This window comes from Protopterus annectens, chromosome 15.part0, assembly GCF_019279795.1.
Source record: "Protopterus annectens isolate FY-2018-M chromosome 15.part0, PAN1.0, whole genome shotgun sequence".
NCBI lineage: Eukaryota > Metazoa > Chordata > Ceratodontiformes > Protopteridae > Protopterus > Protopterus annectens.
Window position 1 is genome coordinate 197671135 of NC_056749.1, and position 21663 is coordinate 197692797.

A 21663-nucleotide genomic window follows, 5' to 3' on the forward strand; every position below is an offset into this window, starting at 1 on the left:
AGGTATTTGCTTTCCACAGGTAAGACAATTGTTAACTTTTACTGACATAGGTTAAAGGGCAAGGAAAAAGGTTCCCCAATGGTGTACTTAGCATTTTTGAAGACTTTGGTTCTGAAACTCAAAAATTAAAATTTCAGGAGTCGGCCGACCGGCACTTGCGAACTGCTTCTGCTTCAGGCACCGCGCGGCAAGAAAGACTGATGTAATGGCGTCAGCTGCATGTTTTATACCCCTGACGACCTGACGTCATGGAAGAAGAGACAGCATCTGACGCAGGAATCCAAGACTCTGGTATTCAGGCAGGCTGATGGCTACCTGCGGGCAGATAACCCAAATGTAATGACTGCAACAGTGAAACATGAAGAACACCAGTACATCTCACTTGCTTAGGTCCAGAATCATAACTGTAACCGTACACACATAGTGCTCTATGCAGCTCCTCAAAAAGATCTTAAAATCTTCTCAAAGCTGAAGTTGCTCTATGAGCTGTAGCAAGTTGCTCGATACAAATGTGACAAGCAGCTTGCTGCACTTGCACATCTAGTGCTTCAGTCATGTTTGCAATATACACTTGTGGTTTCAAACAGCAATGGTTTTACTACTACAACATTACCACCTGCTGACCATGGATCTCTAACAGCTTGCATCCAGAGCAGCAGTCCCCTTTGCACCTTCCCTAGTTATGGCTCTTACAAAGTCATTTGACATATATATTTGTAATTCTTTCGCTATTCTGATCAGGCAACTATTTGCTAGGTCCTCAAACTGCTGCAGCTGATTATCTCAGTGGCTGAAGTCTGGCTTCTTTGGAGTTCTGCAACAGCTTCATAGAATGGTATTTGGCTATCGGCCATAGGGCCTTATACAAGCCTAGCCATAACAATTCCCTGGATATTTCTTCTCACGATATTTACTTCCCTGGACCCCTGTCTAGCAGGGCAACTGACGTGATCCCCGGGGTGAATTTCCTATCTCCCATCCAATCGTCATGTTTCCTTTTGAAGAGGGCCAAGGAGGAGCTCTGCTTGACATGTATGGGCAGTCTATACCAGAGTATGAGGAGTCTCTGGGTCAGGAACCTATTCCTCCAGCATATTTTGCTCATTGTGATGGCAAGGTTTAGATCCCTGGAGTGTGTGGCTCTGAGGGATTGGGATTTCTTTACGTGAAGCATGTCCAACAGCTCAGGGTTTGACATGGCCTTGTATGTTAAGCAGAGATCACCTCTGAGTAGACGATATACCACAGAGTATAGCTGGAGTTTTTTTTAGACGGTCAGCATAGGGCATCTGCTTTAGGCCTGCGATTCTTTTAGTGAGATACTTCTGCGGCCTTTCCAGCTGTTGCAGATGTCTTGTGAGGTACATACCAAACGGGGAATTGTACTCTACAATGGGTCTAATGAGGGATGAGTACAGTGGGACAATGACCTTCTTTTTTCTGGATGAAAAACCCTTAGTGATGAGGTATGCCACATAGAAGGATTTTCTGACTGTTGTGGCAATGTGGTTATCGAAGGTGAGACCAGTGTCCACCTGTGTCCTTAAGTCTCTCATCACACTTTCGGTGTTTAGTGTATTGCCACCTATGTGGTAATTCATGGGTATGTGGTTTTCCCAAAGGGGATAACTATACATTTCTTGGCATTAAGCTTGAGCCCATGGCTCTGGCACCAAGCATCTGTTTCTGTATGGCCCTTTTGTAGAATATCCACATCATTTGGGGATTCAATAATGGCTCCCAGTTTGCAGTCATTTGTGAACTTTGTTAGCCAGAGTCCCTTAGTGTTGGCCTGTACTTCAGAGAAGTAGATGTCAAACAACAGTGGTTTCTTTCTTAATGGTGGGGGCAACCTCCTGAAGTAAAATAGCACATATTTTACTAAAATGTTTTTTCAAGAAATCCAAAACCATGCTATAAAGTCAAAGTTACTAAAGCAGAAGAATAAAAAGTTCAAATGGGGATCATAATGTCATATATATTATTACAGCTTCAAATAGGAGTAAAGAAAAAAAAAACAAGAGAGTAACATTACAAAATCCAGGATAAAATGCATCTGAAAACTTACTTCCCAGAACTTGATGAAATACTGCAATACCGTGGCAGCAATGTAGAGACAATAAAGTAAGGAGTAAATTAGAAACAACAGGAAGAATTTGTAGTTTGAAAATCCAATACAGTTGTTCACCCTACAAAACAAAGACAAAAATAACAATTTAGTAAACCCCTATGTTGGAGTGTAAACAAAATGATTATATACTACAGGTAAAGCAGAATAATAAGTAATAGTTTCTTGATATACTAAGATTATGTTGTGCCTTCCCAAAACGTATCCTGCTTCTATTTGTCCATACCCTCCCTTCATACTACTGACAGGGATGCAGAAAAGTATCATTCATTAAAGACATTTATTCATATTTTATAAAATGCCCTCAACACTTTATACTTCACTATATACTCCTGATGATTTCTTATAAAAGGCCACAATTAAATAAACGTTTAAAAATTAAATACCTTCATTTTGTTAAAATAAATAAACCTAACTAAAAGGCTCTCAAAGCCAAACAGACTCAAAAGATATGAGCTAACAGGAGAGGCTGGGATAACTATCTATTCAATGTCCTACAGACTCCTTAGGGGAGATCTTTGCCCTGCCTTTTGGGTCATCAGTGATCCAGTAGTCCAACATCTCCTATATCTCCACAAATCAAACACTAGAACCAGGGATCTAAACCTGATCAGTCATGCAACACTTCAATCCTTCCCTGGAACAAACTTCCATTCCAAATGAAACAAAACAACGCACTTTCTTCCTACAAAAAGGAGTTGGATATCTGGATGTGTTATCCACAAATTCACTCCTTGTATGACTGGCATGTCACTCCTTAAAAGAGGTGGTAAGGTCTAAGCTGGGTACTGGAAAGGCATGAATGACCACAGGGCACAGGTGCCTTGTATCTTCTATAATACTGTGCAAGCAATCAGTTTAACAAGAGGTAGTTTCACTGTGTGTAACAGGTACAATAACAGCGAGTAAACATTTTTTTCAAATGTTTATCGTACCTTCCTTCCCTATAGCATCCTAACTAATCTACATGGATATTGCTTTTAAGGGTACGTTTCTGCCTCATATCTCCCCCCTTGTCTGAAGGATCAGTCCTGCCGTCCACTTGCCATTTTTGTAAAATAGCAAACCCATGGCTTATTTAAAATCTCTGAACAATAATATTCCCTTCCTAAAATGAAGCACCCTCTGCAGTGAGTAGACTGATGGTTACTTACTTCTTATGGCCTCGTAAATGGGTATTCACACTTTTAAACATGCAGTTCACTAAGGCATATACTTTGTCATATGTTTCGGGACCTAGGTTACAGGATGTCTACTATATTATACTGTCACCTTCACTGCTTTACACCTACTCAAAGTATGTATCATCTGTAAGAGAAAACAGTAAAAAGTAGTAAGAGTATAACATAACAATGCAGTTTAAACATACATCAACCCATACAGCTTGGACTGTAGCATCAGTCATAAAGGCATAAAAGACAAAGAGGGTGACAGACAGCAGAAAATTATAGTGTGACAGTTCCAAGAATTTTTGTGTGAATTCAACATTAATGATCAGGATTTGAAAATAATGATGAAAAGACTACTTTGCCAATCAGAATAGTGCAAAATGAGATTTTTTTTTTTTTATTGAGCTACACAGATCTCAAAATTAATTATCTAAAAGAGCACAGACTGTCTTTACAAAGGAGGAGAACTATGATTGGAATTTAGAAATCTGACCAGTTGTCCTTCTAGACACTGTTCAGGATCTACACCAAAGAAGATAAGCACACAAAGCAGGTTATTCTCCCAAGGATCTGCAGCTACAGCAGGTACTCACAGATCAGCATTCTCGTACCATGAAAGGACTTTAAAGCAGACATATGGTGAGATATCATGAATAAAAGGAAGGACAACCAGAGCCACAAGACCAAGAAAGGGAATGGTTTAAGGGTATGTTGTCCTAAAAAACACCTATTCAAAGAAAGCTGCAATTCTGACTACAGATCTAGGTAAAAGTACTATGTGCAACTTTTCACAGATGACCTGGTTCCAACAGCAAGGGTGCCCAAGGTATGGACTTTCCTAAAGCTTGCACCATTTACTGCTGTGTTCCTCTACTGGAATACCCTTCAGTGGCATTAGTATGCAGTCAACTGCTCTACTGGAAGCAGAAGACTATACAGTAAACATGCCATTAAGACACGGTTTGGCTTCCTTGTAAGCAACCTAACCCAAGTAAACAAAATGAGTCATAGCAACCTCTGAAATGAGTTTTTGGAGATAACATAAACTAACGTTGAGAGAAAGAGACCTGGACACTCAAAAACAAAACAAAACAGATGTCTGGTCCAGTACAAAACATAATAAATAAAATAAATACATGTAACTGCTCTGAAGTGACTGTTGTGAAAGTAAATTTAGTCACTACAGGATACAAATCTGAAATCTACTGAAACAACTGCTTCAGAAAGAAGACGTGAAAGTATGTAAGTATGTTGAGCCTACTGTTCATATTCCAAAGTGGGGGCGGATTTTTGACAGGTCGTCTAATTTAAGGAATACCCTTTAGGAAGGGTCTAATTAACTAATTTTGCTAGACCACTGAAAACTGAAACAACTAAAACCTGGACCTTTATTGAAGAATAACTAAGACCCAAATTAAAAAACAGAAGTTGCAAAAGGACATGTGGTGTCGGGTATTTGATAATCTGTACAGGTAATCTTTTCTACTTGGCATAGAATGCAGCCTCGGCGGAATGCTTTCTGGTAAATTCTGACACATGTATTATTACACTTGCTGGATGACTCAGAAGGACAGCAGTGTGCCCATAGAGAAACGAGTGCCACAGTCAAAGGCACTACTTATTTCAAGTGATAGGGCCTCTTCCACCCACATAGAAGCTAAAACAGGTGGAAAATGAAGAGCAAGCATACAGGCTTTCCTGGCTCATCATGAAAAATTGCAGAATCAGATCTGGCCTGTTATTCTGAAGATTCACTAGTAAGCAGAGAATCACAGGTTAGAACATGAAGCAATACATAAACAGCTCTACTCATATCATTGAGAAAACATCTACTGCCTATTCACATTTGCCTTGCTGACTGAGAACAATAGAAGCATACAGTTTACATGTGCAACAAAACATATTTGATTTCTTGGTTAATCTTGAAGAACAAACAATCCTCTAGATGCTGTAGCCTCTCGGTCTGAGACTTAAAGAACGGCTAGTGCTTTAATTCAGAGTACCTACCAGGATGTTTCAGGCCACAGAATGTGCCTCGTCATCACTGAAATTTGGCAAGATCTTGCTTTCTTTAGGGGGAATGACATGCTAAGACTTTCCTTGCCACACTGTTCCATTACCACACTACTACTGTCTGTGTGACCTGATAAAGGAGGGGTTATGGCTTGAGGTAGTTGTCTCTAGTGCCTGAGGAGTTTAAAGAGCTTATATAGAGCCCTCTGATCTAAAATCTTTATAAGTTAACTTGTGACAATTTAAATGAGATTCCCAAACAACCAGTAAGGATTTTGACATGGCAACTATAATGAACTCTCTAGAACAGAAGGACATTCAGACTCGGGCTTTGAAGGAATGTCATTCCAAGAAATACCAGGGGATTCGAAGTAAGAGCAGGGCTGTGAGCAAGTTATGATCATGAAGCCATTGGCAGCAAACTCTGCACTGTAATGTGGGAGTGAGACAGACAAACTGTGAAAACGGTAATTGTCATAAGACCTCAGTGTATATACAAGGTTCCTGGTCCATAACAAATAAAGGAGTCCAAGTGATGATCAAATTAGCAAGAAAAAGAGAGTCATATTGCTGGAACTTAATTCATCCTCAAGTATTGGTGAGTACCTTCACGTGTTGAACCCAGTTTTCATAAATTCTCAATGAGACACCACTAATATACAGACAGTATTTTTATACAGCATATATCATGGAGACAGACAGGTTAAAAATAGAAAAGACAGCTGGGTGCACAGGTCTCAGGATAAAAAAGTGCCCAATCCTGGTTAATGCACTAGTGCCAGGACTGGAAAAAATGGCCATGTAGAATTCTCAAGACACAAACATTCCAACAATGGGGTTAAGCCAGGCTCAAGGGAGTATGCCCCCCCCCCCCCCTTTTGTAGAAGGAAGTAGTAGTCCACAAAACTCAAAACCTGACAGGCCAAAAAAACACTACAAAGATGACAGAATGGACTACTGAGGATAAGGAAGAAACTATGGATTGCTACCATTATTCATGAAGCCTAGTGTTTTCAGATAGAAAATATTCAAAAGACTAAGACAGAAATTAAAAGAAAGAAAAATATTGCAAAAGAAGAACTGTTAAAAGCTTTAAATAAAATTTTAAGTTCATTAATACAACAGATCCATGAAAAAAAACATTAGAAACTTTGGGCCACCTAGAAAAAGAAGCGACAGAGGAATTGTGAAAATATAATGAACAAAACCCAGAGATGGTTGAAATGTATGCAAAAGAAACGTGGAAATGAGAAAGAAAAATAAATCTGACATGGTGCAATATCTATGCAAAGGAGAAAGCCAAACTAACAAAAAAGCAGCTCCAAAGATACAGGCAAAGATATCCAGATATGGAAAATTCCACAATACAAAAAAAAAAAAAACTGAGAATTTGTAAGGTAGAAGTTAAACAGAAACCGAAGTGAAGGACTTAGTGTAGAAGTTCTAGCACAGGTAATGTTGCAGCATAACGGAAGAATTAGTCCCCAAATTGAGGAGCAGCAAGTGGAGGGATGGCATCTGAAGGAGGAGTATGGACATGGGAAAGAAAAAGAAACCTGATACAGTGCAACATTTATGCAATGGAGAAAGCAAAACTAATCAAAATAAAAAGCAGCACAAAGATATTTAAAGAGCTATATATGTAAAGACATCCACACATGGAACATTTCACAACACAAAAAATACTAGAACAGTGGGGAAAAGTAGAAAATAAGGTTACTAAGAAAGAAGTTGAACAGACAGAAAAAAGAAGTTATGTACTCACCATAACGTTCCATCTGAGTAGGTACTTCATTTGCCTGCAACCTGTGGGTATCGGATCCGAACCGGCAGCTTTCCAAGCTCCAAGATCCGAGCTCCTAGCTCCTCCCCTACCCATAATCCCTTGCTACCAACCATATTACCCTCAGATCGTTTTTTTTGCCTCACCAACCTGGTAACACAAAACAATCAACTGCAAAGGTGATCAGAAAATCCCGAAAGGTTCGGGGGATGGCAGGGGGGGTCGGTTGCAGACAAATGAAGTACCTACTCAGATGGAACGTTATGGTGAGTACATAACTTCTTTATCTGAAGTAGTTACTTCATTTGCTCTGCAATCTGTGGGACAGAGTCCCCAGCTACCTTTTAAGAACCTGGGTGGTCCTTACGGAATGATATTCCTTAGCACCGCGGAGCCAAAAGAAGCCTCAAAATCACATCTAATTTATAATGAGAAATGAACGTATGAGAAGAGGACCAAGTAGCTGCTGAACATATGTCGTCCACTGGAACCCTAGACCAAAAGGCTGTTGAGGTGGCTACAGATCTTGTAGAATGAGCACGGATACTAACCAGGGCTGGTTTGCCAGATGATATATACCCCTGAATAATACACTGGCGGATCCAATTTGCTACAGTGACTTTGGAAATGGCTTTACCCATGGCTGATTTTGCATATGAGACAAACAACTGGTCCGACTTGCGAAACTCTCTAGTCCTATGCAAGTAGAAACGCAGCTGTCTGTGTACATCCAATTTGTGTAATGTGTATTCTCCCTTGTTCTGAAATGTTGAAAAAACACTGGTAGATTTATCGATTGATTTATATTTGCTTCTGAAGCAACCTTAGGCAAGAAAGACAGGTTAGTCCTGAGGGACACACTATCTTTGTGAAAGATAAGGTAAGGAGGTTTCATACACAAGGCTTGTAATTCTGAAACCCTTTTTGCCAAAGTAATAGCCACTAAGAAGGCTGTTTTCCATGACAAGAACTTCAACGGAATTGAGGCCACAGGTTCGAAAGGTGGACTCGTCAAGGCTTGCAAGACTAGAGTGAGATACCATGGGGGAACCACAGACTTTATCGGTGGATTTAAAAGGAAGATGCCTCGTAAGAAGGTTTTGCACAACTTTGCAGATGCTAAGGAACCTATGCCATCACCCACATGGAAATGGGAGATGGCCGCCAATTGCACCTTAACCGTAGAAGCTCTTGCTCCCTGCCGAAAGATCAACGAAAGGAAGTCCAGAATGGTCGGAATAGGGACAGTAAATGTGTCCAAGCCCTTATCTTTGGCCCAAATGGAAAAACGTTTCCATTTACTGTTGTAAAGTTTTCTGGTAGACGGCTTATGAGCCGCAACAGGAATGGCCTTAATGGGAGATGAGATACCGGGAGTCCTAGCCATTAATGGAACTGGATCAGCCAAGCCGCAAGCTTGAGGTTGACCAGGTTCGGGGTTGGGCAACCCACGGGATGAGAGATCAGTTCTGGAATGGGATCCAGAATCCACGGAGGAGCCACACTGAGACCGCAGAAAGGGGAACCAGATCTGCCGAGGCCAGAATGGGGCTATGAGGATAACTCTGCTCCCCAACCGACAGGCTTTCTGAATGAATTTCATCATGAGTGGAAGGGGGGGATAAGCATAAAGGAGCCCGGGAGGCCAAGAATGGACTAGAACGTCTCTGGGGGTCTTCCCCTCTGGGGGGAATTACTGCGAAGTACTCGCTGCATTTTGTGTTTAAAGGAGAAGCAAAAAGATCACAGCGAGGCTGACCCCATTTGTGGAAGATCTGCTTCGCAACAGATGGATTCAGAGACCACTCGTACGGAGTGAGAAGCACCCGACTTAGCTTGTCCGCTAATATGTTGGATTGTCCCGGGATGTGCGTTGCTACTAGAAAACTGTTGGTGGAGATCGCCTATTCCCAAACTCTCATGGCCTCTCGACACAGGGGATAGGATCTGGTTCCTCCCTGTTTGTTTATATACCAGACTACAGACATGTTGTCTGTCTGGATCGCAATAGTCCCCAGGGGAAGAAGGTCGTGGAGATCTTGCAACGCCAAAAGCACCACCCTCATCTCTAGGACATTGATATGCAATGCGGTCTCTAGGGAAGTCCACGTGCCTTGAACGGATCTGCCTGAACAATGCCCCCCCACCCGAGGCGAGAAGCGTCCGTGGTCAATGTGGCTTCGACCAGGGGGGGATCACAAAATGCCTCCCTTCTCTGAGTTCCCGCGCATGTAACCACCAAAGAAGGGGGTCCCTGCAAACTCTGCTCAGCGGTATCGGCGTGTTCAACGGGTGGAACAAGAAGGACCATTGGACTTGAAGGGTCCATTGTAATATTCGCATTCGCAGATGGGCATGGAGGGAAAGACCGATCGCTGCTGCCATAGACCCTAGTGCCCTCAGGACTAACTCTGCTGGAGGAGTAGGATTCCGGAGAAGGGCTAACACCTGATAAGACAAGCTGTTCAGTCTGACTGATGTTAGAGTAGCTCGGGAGATTCTAGTATCCAACCTGGCCCCTATGAATTCCAGGGCTTGAGTGGGGCACAGGCAGGACTTCTGCCAGTTTACTGAAATGCCTAGGTTGTGGGCTAGGGTCAGTGCATAATCTCTTGCCACAGAGAGCTGATGCCTGTTGGTCACGGTAAGGAGCCAGTCGTCTAGGTACGGGAAGACCTGAATACCCTGAAGTCTCAGGTGGGCTGCAACCACCGCCATGACCTTGGTGAGCACTCTGCGGGCTGAGGTGAGGCCGAATGGAAGAACCCTGAATTGATAATGACTGGCTCCGAGCCGGAAGCGGAGAAACCTCCTGGGTTGTCTGTCCATCAAGATGTGGTAGTACGCATCCTTGAGGTCTATGGAGCACATCCAGTCATTCTCCCGCAGAAGGGGGAGAATAGATTGAAGAGTGACCATCCGGAACTTTTCCTTGGGTATGAATAGGTTCAGAGCGGAAAGCTCTAAGATGGGTCTGAGGTCCCTGGTTTTCTTTGGCACCAAAAAGAACCTTGAGTAATAACCCAATCCGGACTGATCTGGGGGGGGACGGGCTGGATGGCTCTTTCTTAGCAGCTTCAAAATCTCTGAAGCCGCTGCCTCCCTCTGATCGGGTGGGACATCGGGGAGGCATCTGATTTTGGGGGAAGATTTAGGAAAGGAATGAAATAACCTCTGGAAATGATACAGAGCACCCATCGATCCGTTGTAAGGGACTCCCAGTTTGACAGGTGCTCCGTCAACCGCCCCCCGACTGCCTCCAGAGAGGGACAGTTGGGTAAGCCCTCAGGGCTGTTGTGCAGGTCTGTCCAAGAAAGGTTCTCTAGACCCGAAATTATGCGGTCCCCCTCTGCCTCTGAGCCGGCGTCCACCTTGTCCTCCTCTGCCTCTAGAGGACAAGTGGTCTGCAGCTGGATGGGATTGCTGAGACTTGCAGAACCACAGCTTCTTTTGTTCCCTCTGATTCCTGGAGAAGGATCTTTGGGGACTAGAGAAGTGGACTCCGATGGCAGACAGCGTCTTCCCGTCCTTTTCGCTTTGGACCAGTGTATCGCGAATGGTCTTGCCGAAAAGAGCAGAACCGTCAAAGGGGGCATTCGAGAAGGATGCCTTGAAGGGATCCGCGAAGTCGCAAAGACGGAGCCAGGTGTGATGTCATAAGACGACCCCTGCTCTGCTGGCTCTAGCGGCTCCTTCCGAAGCATGAGAGAGGAGCCGCATAGACATATTAGAGATGGATTTCAGAGTGGCCATTCATGTCGTAAACACATTCCTGTCTCCGACCGACATGGACTCCGGGGGGGCTGCAGCGTATTCCTTGATCAAGTCTCGCTGTAGCCTGATGGTATGTGCCATATAGTTCAGCGCCCTTATTGAAAAGATCGCTGAAGCAAACATCCGCTTCCCAATCCGGTCCAATGCTCGAGATTCTTTATCTGGCGGGTGGACCAAAGAACTCTCCTGAGCGAGTTCTTTCTTGGTGGCCACCGCCACCAACATGGCATCAACAGGGGTTCCTTTGGCCCATGATTACCTATCTGTGGGGGGACTTAGTATTTTATCGGGATGCCTAGGAATTGGCTCCACGGTGTCGGGCTCCTTCCATGCCCTGGTGGTAATTAAGTCCACCAGGGGGTCGGCTGGAGGGGACACCCAGGAGGTAGACGGGCCTGCCTCAAATGCCTCCAGGAACATGGATTCATCAAGGGAAGGTTTTTGGGCAGACCACCCCCCCTCTAATACGCAACATTTCCATGATGTCTCCAAAGGAGACATCTTCAGGGGGTGACCTTGGGGAACCCTCCCTATCATCTAAGTCCGTGTCGGTGGTAACGGACTCGGGGGAGTCCAGGTGTCTCCTTTTACACCGTTTCTGAGGAACCTCCTCGGTGGGGCTATCCAAAGAGGGCTCGTCCATGGGTTGTTGTTCCTCCACGGGAACTAGCTGGAGGGCTTGGGCAGGCTGTCCCGATGGTCGGATGATGGAAGACAGACCCTCATACAGTGGGGGTACGGGTGGATCCGAAGCCCGAACCGGGGATCTGGAGGATTTCGACAGTACCCTCTCCACTACCTCAAAAGCTGAAGGTGAATCACCCTCGCCAGCCACTGAGAGCAATCTCCTTGGGTCCAAGGAAGGGATCGGGGTCGAAGCCGAAGCAGTTGACGCCGAGAGAGAGGTGCGCTCCAAAGCCAACAGCTCCAAAGATACAACTCCCTCGGATCCGACACTCAGCCCTCAGCCCTGACAGCTCGGATCTGACAAGCTCGAGGGCATAGTCGGCGTCGAAGAGACCAGCGCTATCGGCGCCGACAAATCCCTGGGTCAGAATGGGCCTGGATCCGATGACTCCAAGATCCGAAAATGAGTTGGAGAAGGAGTGATCGGGGCAAACATGGGGGCCACACACCCCCCCCAGAGGGGGGGGGAGGCAAGAGCACCCCCATCTGCATTTTGGCCTGTAAGAACCGACGCATCATCCGATCCATATCTGCTTCGGAGATGCTTTTGGTTGACCTGGAAGGAGGCGGGCCGAGAGGGCCACCTCGATGACCTCGAGGGAGACCAATCTTCCTCCTCCGGCTCCGGCGAGAATCTAGGCGAACGGAGCCGAGAGGAGAAGGATCTGGAGACCCGCGAAGGAGACTTAGCTACTTTAGCTGGCAGAGCCGAGGGGTGAGATTCGGCCCACCTTTTATGGGATCTATGTCCCTCCTTATCCTTGTGCCTCTTCTCCTTAGTTGAGGAGGCACTAGTTTCCCCAGAGCTCAAACCCGAAGAGGGAGGTTGAGTCCCGGGTTGAGCTAAGGGAACAGAGGGCGCCGAGGCCGCAGAGGCAGCCGGAGCCCGAACGGGAGAGGAAGAAGAAGCAGACTCCTGGGGGAGCTTTCCCGCCAGGATCAGCTTGTTGTTCCTATCCTGAAGTGCCCAGGGGTTAAAGGCCGCACAGATCTAGCTGGCCTCTGAAAGATGGGCTGCCCCCCCCGCACAAAACGCACTGAGTGTGGCCATCAGCTGGGGAAAGCTTGTGGCCACACTCAGTACATTTAGAAAAAATGGCCTTAGGCCCTTCCGCCATGTTAAACACTCACACACACACCCAAACACTAAGGGGGAGGGGGAGTGACAAAAGAAAAACTAATTAACTGTACCAAGGAAAAAAATTAAACTAGCACTAAAAAGGGGTAGAAAAAGGTTTACTACCACACACACACGATTTTTAAACTCTAGGATGAAGTTATAATCAGAAACGATCTCACCCAGCCAGGAGCTCTTCAAAGGGTAAGCTTCTTCAGCCGCGGCAAAAAACAATCTGAGGTAATATGGTTGGTAGCAGGGGATTATGGGTAGGGGGGAGGAGCTAGGAGCTCGGATCTTGGAAAGCTGCCGGCTCGGATCCGAAGTCGGATCCGATACCCACAGGTTGCAGAGCAAATGAAGTAACTACTTCAGATCTGAAGTTGTGGATTATTTGTGACGTTATGGATTTAGTGAAGAAAATCCAACACAGGTAATACCACAGTATGATGGAACAATGAGTCCCCAGTTTAAGGAGAAAGAGGTGGAGCAGGAGCCATCTGAAGACTTGTCACATGGTAATACTCTATAGCCTTCTGTAGGAGAGCAGTACAAAAGTTCAGCTGACATTGCACAGCAAGGGAAGGAGCAGAAAACAATGGCAACTCTCACACAGGAAATGTTACAGTGAAGGACCAATGAGTTCCCATAAAGAAGGGCAATAGGTGAGTCGGTGCATCTGAAGAGAATATACCACAAGAAGATGTTTTGGAACTTTCTGAAGTATATGGAAAGTTGCAAAGAAGGTATTCTCAGTCTAGAAGAAAATGAACTAAGGAAAGAGCTGCTTGATTTAATAGACATGGCTACACACATTAAGATTGATGAAAGAAATAAATTACAGGAAGTAAATAAGACCCAAAATGTTAGAAGTTTGGTAAAACAGATAAACACAGTACTTAGGACTATTAAGAGAAATTCTTGTGACATAACTGAAATAAATAGGATATGTTACTGTGCAGCTGAATTAATAACAGATAAAAGTCTTACAACATAAAACAGAGCAATTAGGGAGAGGAGAGGAAGAAATATAGTCCCACCATGGAAGAATTGTATAGAGAAAACTATAATGCAGCTAAAACAAGAAGTGTTACTATCAGAAGAACATAGAAGACGGAACAGATCATTAAAAATACTTAGAAAGATATAGGCGGTAAAAGCAATAGACAGTTTCAAAACAGACCAGGATTTATCATACAACATTGCAAATAATAAACTAAAAATATCAGCACAGGCAGCAAAACTTAGAAGATATGCATATAAATATAAATGACAAGTACAAAATAAGCTATTCATTGATGACCCAAAACATTTTATAGACAACTTGGAAAGCAAGCAAAAAGAATAGAAACAGCACTGCCAAAAAAAAAAAATGAAATACATACATTTTGGAGAAATAGTTAGGAAGACCCAGTGGAACATAACAAAGATGCTAAATTGATAGAATGGAGTGCTAATGTAGAGATTATGAAATGGGATGAAGTAATGGCCAGAGAAATTGAAATAAAATTAAGAAGATCTCCTAAATGGTAAACCCCACGCCCAGAAGCAGTACCTAACTTCCTGACATATGGCTTGTCACCACTAACGTTCGGGGTACCAGAGTTTTACCTTCCCTAGGTCATACATCCGACGCGTGACCTCAGTTCATACAGTATAAAGATGGCCATATGAGTGTGGATCCTCAGACCATCTCCAAGTCAGTTGCCCAAAGACTACTGAGAGAGGAGACTAGTCAGCCAGGAGGGGTGTAACTTGTAAGAAAAGTCCACTGTACCTGTGTAAGAGCACAAGGCTAGAGCAGAGGAGGGAGAGACAACTGAAGATGGAAGTGAAATACAGAGGAGGGGATGGGGTGGGGTGGGGTGAAATACTACAACAATGACAAGTAAGGCATCTATTGTTACAGTAAGTTCTTGCACAACTGAACTAATTACTGACTTGAAATCATTGTTGCAGTATTCCTGAAATATGGGTGAATTCCACATCTGAAGGAAGAAGGATGGTTGGCTGTTCAGAAGAAGAGTTGTCTAGCAGTCTAGACATGACTGTCCTAACAAAGGTTGTCCTGGACCTGGAGAAGCCATCCCTTTTTTAGCACTTGGTAAAGGTGTACATAGAGGAACAAGTGCCCACCTCCATGATAGATCTGAAGTCTGTTCCTTTCTAAGAAGCCCCTGACAGAGCCACTGCTCTAGAGGAATGTGCTTTAGGGCAGAAATGCAAGATCTTATTATCATCATGTAAGTAATAGAAAGAGAGAGCCTTTGAAATCCAGACTGCAATAGTTTGTTGGAGACTGGCTGTCCCAGTTTAGGGGACATAAAGGATACAAGCAGCTGGTCAGTCTTTCTGAAGGATTTAGTTTTGCTCAAGTAAAGTCCGAGTTGCCTTTGAATGTCTAGAGAATGTAAGATCCTTTCCCCTGCTTTGGGGATTGGGAAAGAAAACGAGAGGATGAATGGCTTGATTGAGAGTAACCTCATTACTACCTTAACCACAAAGGATGGCATAGCCCTGAAAGTCACCCTGTCGTTGTGAAAAATAAGGAAAAGGGGGCAGAGGGGAGGGCCAAGAAGAGGATGGTTTTCCAAATACAGAATTTTAAAGAAATGGACAAAGCTAGTTCAAAGGGAGAAAAAGCAAGCATTTCTAACACAAAATTAAGATCTCAGGGGAAGAGATGTGTCTTCTTGGAGAGTTAAGATGCAGACCTCCCCTGAGGAAGAGCTGGACCTCCAGCCTAGCCATAAGTGGAGGGCTAAGAGGGAGGCAGACACAGCAGTGACAGCAGATAAGTGAGCTTTTATGCAAGAGTAGGCTAAACCTGATCAAAGAAATTTGCAGAGGTATTACAGTATGTAGGACCTGTACTAGGAAATAATACTGACTATGCATGCAGCACCAGAAGGAAATGATACTGACTATGCATGCAGCACCAGAAGGAAATCCTTTTCCACTTAGCGGTGTAAGATTTTCTAGTAGAGGGTCTCCTAGCCTGTTGTAGGACTTGTACAACCTCTTCACAGAAGACATGACTTTAAGGGATTAAAATCCTATTACCCAGGTAGAGAGAGGGGAAATTTAGGAGGAGCAGCAATCCTTTTTGTAGAGTTATCAGGTCTGGCTTTACTGCGGTAGTGTTGTCGCCTCACAGTAAGACGCTGTCCGGTTCGATTCTCAGCTAGAGCGTCTTCTGCATGGAGACATGCGTGAATGGGTGAACCTTCATTGAAGGTTGTGGGTCAGGCCTGGCAAGCCGGTACGAACTGCCAATCATTAGCAGACCGGAGTTCTGCTGTGGCGACCCCTAACCGGGAAAAGCCGAAAGACACAAACAAACAATCAGGTCTGGCTTTAAAGGAATTCTCCTGTAATTTCCTTTTGCCAGGTGAAATAGCAGGGAAATCCAATGTTGCCTTAGCCGAAAAGGAGACAGTAAGAGGAGTTTGGATGTTTCCTTCAGTGCCTTGAGAAGAATTTTTGAAAGAAGCAGAGGAGGAAAGGTATAGAGGAACTTCCATGTCCACTTGGAAGAGAAGGCATCTCTCCTCCACGCTGTGGGGCAAGGATCCCTGGTACAGAAATGATGGATCCGATGGTTACTTAGTGAAGCAAACAGGTCTGTCTAAGGAGTGCTACACTGAAGTGTGATGTTGTGGAAGACCTCTCTGTTAAAGTCCATTCATGGGGGTCCTCCAGCCAGTGGCTTAAGTAGTCTGCTAGCACACTGTCCTGAGAAGCGATGTATATAGCTGTGAGGGAATGTTCTTTTGTGCTGCCAAGTTCCATGCCTCATGTTCTAAACTGCATAGTTGATAAGATGCGGTGCCTCCTTGTTTATGTACCACATGACTGTGGTGTTGTCCGTCTCCCGGGTTTCCAAAGTTGGGCGAAAATCTGAAGAGCTTGCAAGAGAGATCTCATTTCTTTCAAACTGATATGTTCCTTCAAGAACTAGTTACCATTTCCCCTAAATTCGATGTGATCCTGTCCATGCTTCCATGCCTTATCCAAAGTGTCCTTCTCTCTCTTGCACAGTAATTGGTTGGGGAGGAGAGGTCTTAGAATTAAATGTACAGACTGAGAACTTCCTCTTAGAGAAGGAAAGCATGCATTTCCAGTGTGTCCAGTCTGCATCCCAGAAACACTAGATCCTGTGCAGGAAAAAATGTGTGATTTTATTTGTAGTTTACAGTAAAACTAGACCTGTCAGAACATGGAGGGCTAAATAAAGATGCTGAAGAATAATTTCTGAGTAGACAGCCTAAATCAGGTCATCCAGATAGGGAAAAACATGAATTCCTTAAGTGTGACAGAAAGCTACTACAGGAGTTAGGCACTTTGTGAACACTCTTGTGGCTGTGGAAATACCAGCAGGCAGACCAGTAAACTGAAAATGCTAGGAGCCGGAGAAAAACCTGAGGAATCTCTTGCAAGGAGGAAGAATGGGAATGTGCAAGTAGTCATCCCTCAGATCTAATGACACTAACAAAGCCTGGGGAAGGATGAAAGGTAGAGGAATGTGAAGAGAAAGCATTTTGAAAGATGGAACCTTCAGCTAAGTGTTCAGGATAGATAGGTCTAGAGTGAGTCTCCAATGTCTTTCTTTACTTGAGACTATAAAAATCCTGGAGTAAAACCCTTTTCACTTGAATTCTTTTGGAACTTGCTCGATAGTGCCCTGATTCAAGATGTTTTAAATAATGGAGGTCAGAAGGGATATCTGGTTTTGAGGAGGTAGTGGCATGCTTCTCAGAGGGGGGGAATGTTTTTCCAAGACATGGCATAGCCATCCCTGATGATGGACAGGACCCACTTGTTTGTGGTAACAATGTCCCACCTGGCCAGGAAGAAAGGGGGCAATGGGACTGAGGGCAGGACGGAGGGGGTGCTGCAGAGGTAGTCACAGGTTTTTGCTTCCACAGGGTGGTCTCTCAGCTGGGGGTCCCTCTACGGCTTTTCAGAGCATCTTTTCCTAAGGGGTTTTCCTTTGTTTCTGAACTGTCCTACGAGCCATTGTAATGACGGAGGTAGATTTAGCAAGATAGTTCCTATGGCGAGATTGGCAGCCTGAAGGCCAAAGAGCAAGTCTCTGTTCAATGGCAAATACAGGATTTTAGATTTTAAATCCTCAGGTACAGATTGACTGTGAAGCCATGCATATCTGCAAATAACACATCTGCCATAGAAGAGGAATCCAGAGCATTGAAACTGCATTTAATGCTATGTTTGGCAATCTGAGTGGCCTGCAAAAGTAAGGTCTGCATTTGGTACTTACACTCTGCTACAGGAGGGTCCAATGTAACTTTTTTTAAGGAGTTAAGAAAAGATATCAAATATTTGTCATTTGAGTCTGGTAATTAATTGCCCTAAAGGCAAGAGTAGCAGAGGTGTAAACCTTTACCCATCTATAAATAAGCCCTACTATCTTTGTCAGTAGGAAGGACATTAGCGTTGGGCAGAAACTTAGATTGCTTATGTGAAGAAAGAGATAGTGCAGAAGGGTCTGCCACTGAGTTTTTATATAGATATTTAAGGTCATCAGGGACCTTGCAAAACCTGTTTGGTCTCTTAGAAGCCAGTGGCTGAGAATAGGATGCAGAAGAGGTAGACTGAAAGGCATCATGAAAAGCCTCAAGTACAGGGAGGATTGGAGAAGGGGCAGGACTACCTAACTCCAAGACAGTGTAATACCTCTTCTGGACATCAGAGATCTGCATGGATTGCCATTCAAACAGCATCATTTTGTACAAAGTCTCCCCAAAGGAAGCTTCCTCAATAGGGGAACCAGGTGAAAGGGAATCCCCTTCATCAGTAGAGATTTGCCCAGGAGAGTGCAGCTAAGAGGATCAGTACAGAAAATCGTCAGAGTCATAGTCCTACTCCTCAATCAAAGAAGAGGAATCTAGGGTATGTTTTAGAGTAGTAGTGGTTGGGGAGGCACAAATGAGGGAGGTTTCAAAGGCATTATAACTTTGAACAACCCTTGTGAGAAATCCATCCACTCCTTCTCCCAAGCTGCTGAAGGACAGGCCATATACTTAGTCTCCTGTTTTTCTTTTTAGATGTGATATCCACCTGGATGAGACACGGAGGCTTGGAACCATGTCTGACCTCTATTAGAGGGTCAGAGATCTCTTCCTTAACTAAAATTTGTGGGACTCCATATGGCCCTTCTGAAATGATGAGACTAGGTCCATCGGACTTATCAGCAGTCTGCAAGGCCTCAGGAACCATACCAGCATCCAACAGAGTTTTGGTAGTGGGCAACTGAGAAGTAGCCTAACATACTGCAGGTTCTGGAACCTCAATGGATACACTGCAGTCAGAAATGTTTGACTGCATATCTGTTTGAGGGTTCTTAAGTTTTTCTTTGGCAGTAGAGAGATGTCCAATGACGCGGAATCGGCCATCTTGTACTGGGCCAAGCGTTTAAGATGCTGGCTATTGAGAAAGCTGTTGAAAGCAGAAAATGATTGATTTCAACAACTGGCTCAGTTTCTGGTGTCAGTCTAAGGGGATCCAGTATCTGCCTGGGATGCCATGATTGACAGACCTCGATGCTTTGCCAGAGATGGCCTGCATCTGTCAGCCCTGGGCTTCCGGATACTGGCCAAGACTCTTGCCACTCCTATAGTGCCTTTTTTAGGCAGTGTTCCAAAGACCAAATTACCACCATAACAGCTACAAACAAATGCAATCTGAGGGTCATGTTGCTCAACGCTATGTCTAAATTTCAAAATGTACTCGCTCGAGGCACTTCTTAAATGGAGAACACTGACATCTGTGCTGTAACAGAGACCTGAATGAAGGCAGCAGAAAGCACCCCTGCACTTCCAGGCTATAACTCATTCCACACATTTTGGCTCCAGAACTTGGACCGAAGCTCTAAAGGCGGTGTGGTGTTTCCATATTCATAATGGATGCGCACACCACCAGACTGGTAGCCCAACATAATGCATCCGAGATACTTCAGGTGCAGCTAACACTGGGTAAGACAGTGATTCAGGTCATAGCCTGCTAAAAGTCCCCAACCATGTCCCAAGACTCACACTCCACATTCCTAAGCACCCTGGAGAATATTAGGGTCCAACCTAACACTCTCTTACTAGGCGACTTCAACTACCTCTCCATTAACTGGGTAAACTACTCATGCACCAATACACTTGCCCAACGTTTCCTGGAGTTCATTAATTCAAATGCCCTGGACCAGCTAGATGTAGCAACATCCTTGACCTGGTCATTACTAACATGGGCAACCGTTGCTCTACACCATTAGTCAGCTCCTCCCTGGTTAGATCCAACCACAAACTAATCACCCTGGAAATCCACATCCCTCACACACCCCCCAGCAAAGGTAACGACCATGAAAATCTTCTCCAGAACTAACTTTGGGATTATAAAAACAGAGGTGGCTAACTTCACTGTACCCATGCAAATGGAGAATAGTTGCGTGACAGCAGAATCATACACCAATGCACCGTACGAACACGTACACAAATGCATGGATCTCACCATACCCAATAGAACCAAAACACCCTCCTCCAAAAAAATGAAGCCAATCTGGTGGTCCCCTACCATAAACAAACTCTCCAACAGGAGAAGGAAACTGATGTGGAATAAGGTGAAGTCCCAAGACTGGAAAAACTCCCTTATCTGCCTCAATAAAAAGCTGAGATCCCTCATTAAATCCTCTAAAGATAGGTATGAAAACAGAATTGCAGCAGATAGTAAAGACAACCACAAGACCTTCTATAGTTATGTAAAGAATCTCCACAGCAATACCCAGATTTGCTCTGAGCTACTGCACAATGCTACCACCTTTACCGAGCCAACAGATATTGCCAGTATAGGTTCATAGGTAGGTACCAGGCTATCGGCCCTGGGGCCTATACAAGCCCAGCCAAAAAGGTACCGTGGCTTTTGCCACCCAAGAAAATTATTTTCCTGTGCCACTGTCGAGCAAAGCCACAGAGGTGATCCCCGGGGTGAATTTCTTATTTCCCATCCAATCATCAAGATTTTTCTTGAAGAGTGCTAATGGGGAGCTTTGTTTGATATAGATAGGCAGTTTATTCCAGAGTATGGGAAGTCTCTGGGACAGGTATACTAGCAGACAGATTCAGTGCCAACTTTACCCCTCTCCCCTCCTCGCAAAGGACCAATCACAATACCAGCAGATTGCCAGGCACCCAGTATTACTTCTGCACAGGTTAAACAGCACTGTCCAAGGCCAAGAATACAGCTTCTATGGGATCTGACAATATCCCTGGTTGTGTTGTACATGAACTACAGAGTGAACTGGCACCTCACCTGTGTGCCCTGTTCAATCATAGCCTCACCTCAGGCTTTGTCCCTGCCGAATGGCGCACTGCTACAGTCATTCCTCTCCACAAAGGAGTAGAAACTACAGACCCTAGGAATTATCGCACCCATTAGCTTGACAAATCTGACATGCAAAGCTGTGGAACGCATCATCATGGACCTAATAAACAAGAATATAGGAAATCTCCAAACAATGGATCCCACACAGTTTGGTTTTGTGAAGGGTAGATCATGCCTGCTCAACTTGGTTGACTTCTTTGAGTCAGTCACCAGAGCTGTGGATGAAGGCAAGGTGGTTCCATACAGTCTACCTTGATCTGGCCAAGGCTTTTGATACCATTCCCCACTCAGGAATCATAGAAAAACTCACTAAGCTTGGAATCAACCTCTATATCACTAGGCGGGTTGCAAACTGGCTCACAGACAGAACCCACAGTGAGAAAGTGGCTGTCAGACTGATGATTAGTCATGAGTGGAGTTCCACAGGGTTTGGTCCAGGGTCCTCTCCTGTTTGGTATCTACTTCTCTGAAGTCCAGGCCAACATGAAGGGACTCTGGCTGACAAAGTTTGCAGATGATTGCAAGTTGGGAGCTATTACTAACTCTCCAAGTGATGTTGACATCCTACAAAATGGCCTCACTGTGATCAACGGAGTGGTGTCAG

At 44.5% G+C, this 21663-nt stretch overlaps 1 protein-coding gene across 1 annotated transcript in view; it reads right to left on the minus strand.

Annotated features, from left to right (window-relative positions):
- Positions 1-21663, minus strand: part of ZDHHC15 (zinc finger DHHC-type palmitoyltransferase 15) — a 1138753-nt gene that overhangs the window by 564684 nt on the left and 552406 nt on the right. The window contains exon 7 of the mRNA XM_044057691.1: positions 2069-2189. Within this exon, the coding sequence (XP_043913626.1) occupies positions 2069-2189 (121 nt within the window). The remainder of the gene's footprint in view (positions 1-2068; positions 2190-21663) is intronic.